Raw genomic sequence first — 8,395 nt, forward strand, 5'->3', positions numbered from 1 at the left:
AGCACCTTGAGGGGACAGCAAAGGCACCGAAATGTCCCCAAATCCGGGTGCCTGTGCCCGGGGGCTGGCGAGGGGCTGCAGTGGAGGGGGTGCTCACAGGCCGTGTAGCAGCAGCAGGAAACTCAACGAGAAGGAAAAAAAAAAAAAAAAAAGGGCATCCCCCTCCCCAGAGCCCTCCGAGAAACATCTTGGAAAATGCAAATCTGCCTCTCCTTCCCCGAGGCCTCGGGGGTGACTCAGCCCCGGGCAAGACACCACAGGAGGGGTTTGGGTTTTTTTTTTTTTGGGAAGCGAAATGACCCCTCCTCCTCTTCCTCCTCCCCAGCCTGCCCCGGCGCCAGCGGGAGAGGGGCTGGGAATGGGCAGCGTTGTGTCCCCCCCGGCCAGGGAAAGGCTCCAACGCCCCGGAACAAGCAACACAACCAAACAAATGAAAAAAAAAATTAAAAAAAACCACCTCAAAAAAACCATAAAAACACTGTTATCACCAGCTAATTTAACACTGTTAAAATAAAAAAAAAATACGGTCAGAGGTCACCCCAGAGCTGCCCCGGGACACCAGACCTCAGATCCTCGGCTGATTCCCAAGCCTTTCCCGCAGTCGGGCCTTCTCTCCTCCTGGCAGCAGAAGTGTTTTATAGATATTTATATATATATATTTATAATATTTAGATACTGTGTATGGTCAGCCATCCCAGCTCGACTCGGCTTTTGCGGATCCTCCTCCTTTCCCAACGGAACAAGACGACAACGCCGCCGCCCCGACCTTCTCCGCGTCCCGCGGGAAGAGCAAAAACGCTTCCGGCAGCTTCCCTGCTGGAAAAGCAGTCCCGATCCGGAGGTGAGCGCCGTGGAGAAGCTCCTCATCCCTCTTCTCCTCCTCCCCTCCTGTCCATCCCCCTCGCCCCCAAAACCCCCAAACCCCTGCGTCCCCCCGGCCGCCCGTCCCTGGTGCCACCGGCGCGCGGGGGCTCTACACGGTGGCCCCCAGCATGGCGTCTGTGCCCGTCAGGATCTCGTTCTGGTTGGAATCCAGTCCGAAGAACTTGACCTTGAGTCCGTCAACGGGGTGGACCACGGGCACCAGGGTGATCCTGGGGAAAGTCCTGGTGGCCAGCTCGAAGCGGCTGGTGCTCGCCAGCTCGATGGCCAGGGCCTTGAGGAAGAGCTTGGCCAGGTGCTTGCCCAGACAGGTCCGTACGCCGCCGCCGAAGGGGAGGTAGTGGAACCTGCCGTCCTTGTCCTCGCTCCGGCCCTGCCCGAAGCGGTCGGGGTCGAAGACGTCCACGTCCTTGAAGACGGGGGCGGTGTCGTGGGTGTCCCGGATGCTGTACATCACGCTCCAGCCTTTGGGGATCTGGAAACCCTGCGGAAAGGAGGGAAGGGGTGGAGAGAAGGAACAGAGTGGGTCAGTCCCGCTGGAGCAGGGGTGTTAGCGTTGAAACACGTAACCACAGAACGATTACGTGCAGGTGTTTTTATTGAAGAGCTCTGGGAATCAGGGGTGCGAGGTACGGACCCAAATCTGACTCCGACATGGATTCGGGATGGACGTGTTTTCATGCCCTCTTATTATATAACTACTATTGATTATTAAACCCGTGTTGTTCTACTGTACGAATTCTTGTCGTTTTCATCAGGCTCCCCAAGCATCGTTTCTCACGATTCTTAGTAATAATAATTCAATAATCATATTCAATTACCAAACAATCATTACATTTGACAGTCATATCATTGACCATATGATGATTGTGCAGGTGCAGTTTCACATCATCTAGGAAAGACAAAATCTAACCTTTGTTTGCAGGGTTTGGTTTAGTTTTGGTTCCCCTTCCCAGGCCTATCCAGACACAACTTTCTTCCCACCTGCCCTGAATCGATCGTATACAATTCCCGTGATTTTTAGGAACATTTTCACCCTGTGCTATCAGGGGGACAGCATAAAGGGATTGTGTTTCCACGAAATCGTGGAATGGTTTGGGTCAGGAGGGAGCCTGAACTCATCCTGTCCCACCCCCTGCCACGGGCAGGGACGCCTTCCACTACCCCAGGGTGCTCCATGCCCCATCCAACCTTGGACACATCCAGGGATGTGGCATCCGCAATCCCCGAGCGATTCGTGCCAGGCTCACAGTTTTCTGTGACTGTTTCTGATTTTTTTTCCTTCTCTGCTAAGGTTGGGATGGATAATACTTGGGAAATGTAGAATTAGGTTTGGGCTTGGTCGTTTATTTTATTTTATCTATGTACAGACTCACGTGCCGTGAGGTCCAACCTCACGTCCTGGGAAAACGAGGTGAAATGGAGAGCTTCTAACTCTTTCTAAGGTTATTTAAGCGATAATTACCCAATAACGAGGTGACACATGGATTATTTATATTTCTGACCCAACAATGACCACCCAAGGCCCGCAATGGGGACATTTTTCACGCAATTACAGAAAACCACCCAGACCCGTGAAGAAGAAGGAAGAAGAAGGACAAAGAAAACACCCCAAATCCTCCGTCCTGATTCATTTGTGTTACTACACACTAAAACCCCAAATTCTAAGTTTTTAGGACTACAACGATTTTCCTTGTTCATTCCCATTTCTTTTGGGTCTAAGGGAAAGCCAGACAGCGCAGCACAAAGAGATGGGAACCCCGGCCTTATTCCTCCCTCCATCCCAAGGATCCCTGGGGGTGACCCATCCATTTATTGGCTTTGTGGTCACCGGCAGGAGCTGCCCTACCAGGAACCCCGTGGTGCCGAGCAGGGGAAGCAGCTTCTCCCCCACATCAGGCAGCCCTTCCCAGAGCATCCCAGAGGATCCCACAGCATCCCACGCCCCGCTTTGCCTGTCATCACCACACGCCCAACACCCACGTCGGGGCCGGGGCGATGAGAAACGGGGCGGATTTATCATCCCCTGAGCACTTTAAAAGGTCTCTGACTCAAACCCGACCGCATTAGGAGGATTTACAGCGACAAGGCAGCTCCCGAGACTTTGTTTTGCTGGGAGGAAATTCCAGCCGCGGCGGTGACTAATCGGGCTGTCATCCGGCAGCCTGGAGATGCCCTTTGCCGTAAACCTTTCCCCTGTCACACCCCAGCTCAGAGTCTGGCGTCACTGTCACGAGCTGGGCTCCGAAGCATCACACCCGTCTGCTCCTCTGACAGCTCCAGCGCGTCCCGTGCCCCACATCCCATCCCTGCCGGATCTGCAGCAAATCCCATGGCCAGAACCACAGGATTAATTAGGCTGGAGGAGCCTTTGAGATCATCAAGTCCAAGCTGTGACCTAACGCCGCCTCATCCACTGAACCCAGCGCCACGTCCAGGCTGAAACCCCTCCAGGGACAGTTGATGCCTCAGGTTTTATCTCCCATGTATTTCAGACTCTGCGGTGCCCAGGGGTGAGCTCCGAGCTCACAGTCAGCGTCACTCCGCTCCGCACAGAGCAGGGACACAAAACAAATCCTTCTCCTGCTGCACACCAAGGACAACTCTCAGCCCCAACAGCACAAACAAGGGTGGGCTGGAGGGAGGGACAAGAAGGATGGGACCTCACAGCCTGGAGCTGGCACTGGACAATGCAACCCCAATGTGCAAATGGACCAAAACTTATCAAAGTGTGAGACCTTGTCACCAGTCGTGGATTTTGTGACCATTTTGGGTCCATTTCATGTGCACTTTGTGACCATTTTGTGACCATTCTGGGTCCATTTTGGTTCCACCTCAGGTACAGCCCTGGCCAGGCTCTTGTCCTGCCCAAGGTGTGTCCTAAAAGCCTTTCAACAAATACCTGCTTTATTCTCCAGCTCTGCCCCGTCTGTTTCAACTCAGCCTTCCCAAGGGATCACAGTGACGCCACCACCTCCACGCTGGCCATCCCATCCCAAGGCCCAACCGCTCTTTCTGGGAAGAATTTATCACCCTAATACCCAGCCTAAACTTTCCCTGGTGGTGCAGCTTAAGGCTGTGTCCCTTTGTCCTGTCGAAGGACTTAATTAGGCAAGATTATGGTTCTGGATAACTTCCTGAAAGGTGGCTGTGCTCAGGTGGGGGTTGGTCTCTTTCTCCAGGCAGCAACTGACAGAAAGAGAGGACACAGTCTCAGGCTGCTCCAAGGGAAACTTAGGTTGGATATTAGGAAGACGTTTTTCACGGAAAGAGTGATTAAATACTGGAATGGTCTGCCCGGGGAGGCGGTGGAGTCACCATCCCTGGATGTGTTTAAAAAAAACTGCATGTGGCACTCGATGCCACAATCTAGTTGAGGTGTCGGGGCTGGGTTGGACTCGATGATCTTGAAGGTCTCTTCCAACCCACACACTCTGTGATTATTTTGTCCCCTTGGAGGTCTCCTCAAAGTCAGGCTCAAGGGAGTTTTGGGGAGCTCAGGGGGCTCGGCACTACTCACGTCCAGCTCGAAGGTCTGCAGCACGGTGCGGTACCCGCCGGAGATGGGGGTGAAGAGCCGGAGCACCTCCTTGATGACACAATCCAGGTACTGCAGGCCGTGGATGTTGTCCAGGCGCAGGGAGCCCTCGCAGATGCAGCCGTTGTGGAGGATCCCTTTGCTCCGCAGCTCCTCCCGCAGCTTCTCCAGCACCCGCGGGTGTTTGAGGAGCTGCATGATCAGGGAGGTGCTGGCGCTGGCCGTGGTGGCGTAGGCGGCGAAGATCAGCTCAAGGGTGCCGTCCTGGGGGGGCACGAGAGGAGCCGGGGTGAGGCACAGGGGGTGGGACAGAGGGGACACCAACCTCGGCACGTCGAGGTGACGTGGGGTGTTCTCCTGCCCAAAAGCTTTCCAGCCTGGCCTCGGGAGCGTGGGAGTGGTTTGGGTTGGATGGAATTCAAAGATCATCTTGTTCCAACCCCAGCAAGGAAATCCTCACAAGCAACATCTACGGGGAATCATGGAATGGATTGGGTGGGAGGGGACTTAAAATCCCATCCAGTGTCACCCCATTCATGGGCAGGGACAGCTCCCACTGTCGCAGGTGGATCCAAGCCCCAGTGTCCAACTTTGGAGACTGCCAGGGATCCAGGGGCAGACCCAGGAAACCTGGGAATTCCACCCCGCCCTCCCAGGCAGGAATTGCTGCCCAAGATCCCAGCCCAATGTCCCCTTTCCCACTGGGAAGCCATTCCCTGTGTCCTGTCCCTCCAGGCCTTGGCCCCAGCCCCTCTCCAGCTCTCCTGGAGCCCCTCTGGGGACTCTGAGCATTCCCGGGATTTTTCCCTTCTCCAGGGGAACATTCCCAGCTCTCTAAACCTGGCTCCAGAGAAGAAGGGCTCCAGAATCCCATAACAGTTTGGGTGGGAAGGGACTTTAAGGATCATCTCATCCCACCCCATCCATGGGCAGGGACACCTCCCACTATCCCAGGTGGATCCAAGCCCCAATGTCCAGCCTGGCCTTGGACACTCCCAGGGACAGAGCAGCCACAGCTTGTCCCCAAAACAGCTGCTCCAAAGATTTAAGATCCAAAGGGGCCTGAGGAAGGATCATGTCACGAAGCTGGAAGAGGGGAAAAATGGAATGTGGCCTACAGAGGGAGATGTTGGAGGGAGATGGATCCTCCTGGGTGATTTCCCACCCACCAGGATGGATGAGGGAAATCTGGGCAGAGTTTGTGTCCGGCGCTAATGGCCTTGGACACTCCCAGGGATGTGACAGCCACAGCTTGGTCACGTTTAACTGGAATGTCCCTCCTTGGACAGCCACCACAGTGAAGGAGCCTCACACAGAACCTCTGAGGAACAGACAAAAAAAAAAAAAAGGAGATGGCTCCAGGAGGGACCAGGAAAAGTGGAAGGGTCAAGGGATGCAGCTGATCGAGACTTCCCTGGTGACCAGGGAGGTTCAGGTTGGATACCAGGAAAAACTCCTTTCCGGGAAGAGGGGTCAAGCATTGGAAGACGCTGGGACAGTGATGGAGTCACCATCCCTGAGAGCATTCAAAGACCCAGTGGACGTGGAATTTTGTGTTACGGTTTAGCAGGGATGGAGGTTGGACTTGATGACCCTGGAGGCCTTTTCCAAGCTTAACAGGGAGGTTCAGGTTGGATACCAGGAAAAATTCCTTTGCTGAAAGAGAGGCCGAGCGCTGGAAGATGCTGGGTCAGTGATGGTGTTAACATCCCTGGGAGCATTCAGAGACTGAGAGGATATGGAATTTTGTTCTAAGGTTTAGTGGGGATGGAGGTTGGACTTGATGATCCTTTTCCAAGCTTAACTGATTCCACGGAATGCTTTGCAGAAAGGGCCGGGCACAACCAGCAAACAAATAAAGCAGCTGGTTTGGATCCACCACACAACCGCACCGTGGTCCCCCAGCTCTCACTGCTCACCTCAGGTCTGCCCCAAAAATCCCTCCTTGGAGCATCCCACACTTTTTCCCTTCAGGAAGGCCCTGAACCATCAGGAGGTGGGCCCGGGGGAAGAGCTTTACCTTCAGCTCCTGCATGGTCAGCTCCTTGCCGTGCTCCTTCCCGCTCTCTATCAGGATGTCCAGGGCGTCGGCGTAGTCCTTGCCCTGCGTGTTCTGCAGCTTCTCCTGGATGGCTTTTTCCAGCCCCTTCTGCAGCGTCTCCCGGGCACGGATTCCCTGTGGAGCAGGGGAAATAGAAATTAGAAGGTTTTATTTATAATTCATTTATTTTTTTAATACTGTGCTGCGCTAAAATTCACATTATTGGTTCATAGGACTGATACCTCTCCCATTGGCTAAGGAACAGAAACAGCAAACAAGACCTGTCGTTATGAGAAAAGAACATTGTTCACACGAAGTTGTTTTGAGAAAAATTTTGACTTTTTTCGTTAAAAAGTTTCCCTTGAGAAGAGCTAGCTCTTCTCAAGCTCGGAAAATATCAAGTCTCCAGGGAAAGAGCGCTCAGACCACACCACCAGCAGCACCTCGCCCATCCCAGGAGCTGCAGACGTGCTCAGGACAGGTCCCAGCCATAAAAGCAGAGGCTCAAAGAAGGGTGTGAAGATGCTGGAGGTGTCCCCCGGGCGGGAGGAGTAAAGCCAGAGTAGGGGGAGATCACAGGAGGAGTAATCAACACCTAGGTGTAAATGAGGGGTCTGGGCTGGGAGCCCCTGTCCGGCACCGGTTCACAGCCCTCAGCTCCTCCTGGGATGTATGGAAATCCCTGGGAAAAATTGTCTCTCAAAGGAAAAGCCCATTCATCCCAAAGAATCCTCTTCCCCAGCAATTTGATCACCTGGTCCCCAGTAAAGCAATTCCTAAGGGAGTGCAGCTGCTCGGGGCTAACCTGCTGCTGGGAGTGATTCCGGATTCCGAGGGGATGGAATCATTCCCGTGGGCAAATAGCAATTAAAAAAAAAATAAAATTGCAGGGGTATCACGAAAAGTAAATTTTGAACCCCCCGTGTTTCTCTTATCAAAATTCCCCGTGGGAAAAAAAAAAAAAAGGTTTTATGTCTATTTTTTGTTAAGCTTTTGTTTTGCATCATTCGTCAAATAAACCGGAATACTCCAGGAATCAGAAGGACCTGTTTAATTCTGGGAATTACAAGGATCACAAGTTTTAGTTGTTGGAATTACAAGGACCCATTTCACTCCGAGGCCAGGAGGGAATTAAAAGGAGAAGGGTCCCACGAACTAAAAAAAAAAAAAAATACAGGAAAATTGCCAAACGAGGAAAAACATGAATTAAACCTGGGCAAGCCCTGACTATTTTCTGTTATCAAACCACCTCAATCACCACTCAATCACGGATTTCCCTCTAAATCCGGAATTTTGGCCTCGAGGTCAGAGGCTGAGAAATCACACCGAGAACCGTGGATTAATCACCGCCCGTTAATTAATTAATTGGGCAGAGACCCCAATGCAAAGCTCACCCTCCTGTAGCCGCTGAAGGGCAGGTCCACGGGCAGGGAGAAGACGTTCTCCACGAACTGCTGGTAGACCTCGAAGAGGCGGCCCAGCTCCTCGTCGGGGATGCGGAAGCCCAGCAGGACGCGGATGGCCATGCGGAACGTCAGCTTCTGCGCCTCGTGGTACACGTTGATGGGCTCGGGGTCGCTGCTCCAGGCCCGCAGGGTGTCCTTGATCACCAGCTGGATCTTGGGCAGGTAGCTCTCCAGAGCCTCGTGGCTGAAAATCTTGGAGAAAACCTATGGAGGAAACAACGAGGAGACGTTTCTACCATGGCCTCAACAGTCCTGGTGTTCTCCGAGGTCATCGCGTGTCCTGCAGGGAGCTGTCGCCTGTTCCAAGCTCTTCACCCTAAAAGTCACCAATTCCTAAAAATTCTTAAAATTCCTAAAAATTCCTGCCAGAAATGCCAGCTCCTCCTGGGATTCCCGCCATGACCATCACAAGTGACGGGGAATAACGGAGCAAGGCAGGGATGGGAGGAATTCCTTCATCCCATGTAC

At 53.2% G+C, this 8,395-nt stretch overlaps 1 protein-coding gene across 1 annotated transcript; it reads right to left on the minus strand.

Moving 5' to 3' along the window:
* Window positions 1-941: 941 nt before the first annotated feature.
* Window positions 942-8,131, minus strand: CYP26B1 (cytochrome P450 family 26 subfamily B member 1; the record flags this gene model as incomplete). The annotated part of the gene is made up of 4 exons (XM_066209214.1): window positions 942-1,366; window positions 4,403-4,684; window positions 6,441-6,596; window positions 7,856-8,131. Coding segments are annotated over 4 exons (1,107 nt in total), but the record flags the coding sequence as incomplete, so codon positions are not given.
* Window positions 8,132-8,395: the final 264 nt, after the last annotated feature.

Source organism: Chamaea fasciata, unplaced genomic scaffold (assembly GCF_029207755.1).
Source record: "Chamaea fasciata isolate MVZ Bird 193981 ecotype frontalis unplaced genomic scaffold, bChaFas1.0.hap1 SCAF_772, whole genome shotgun sequence".
Lineage (NCBI taxonomy): Eukaryota > Metazoa > Chordata > Aves > Passeriformes > Sylviidae > Chamaea > Chamaea fasciata.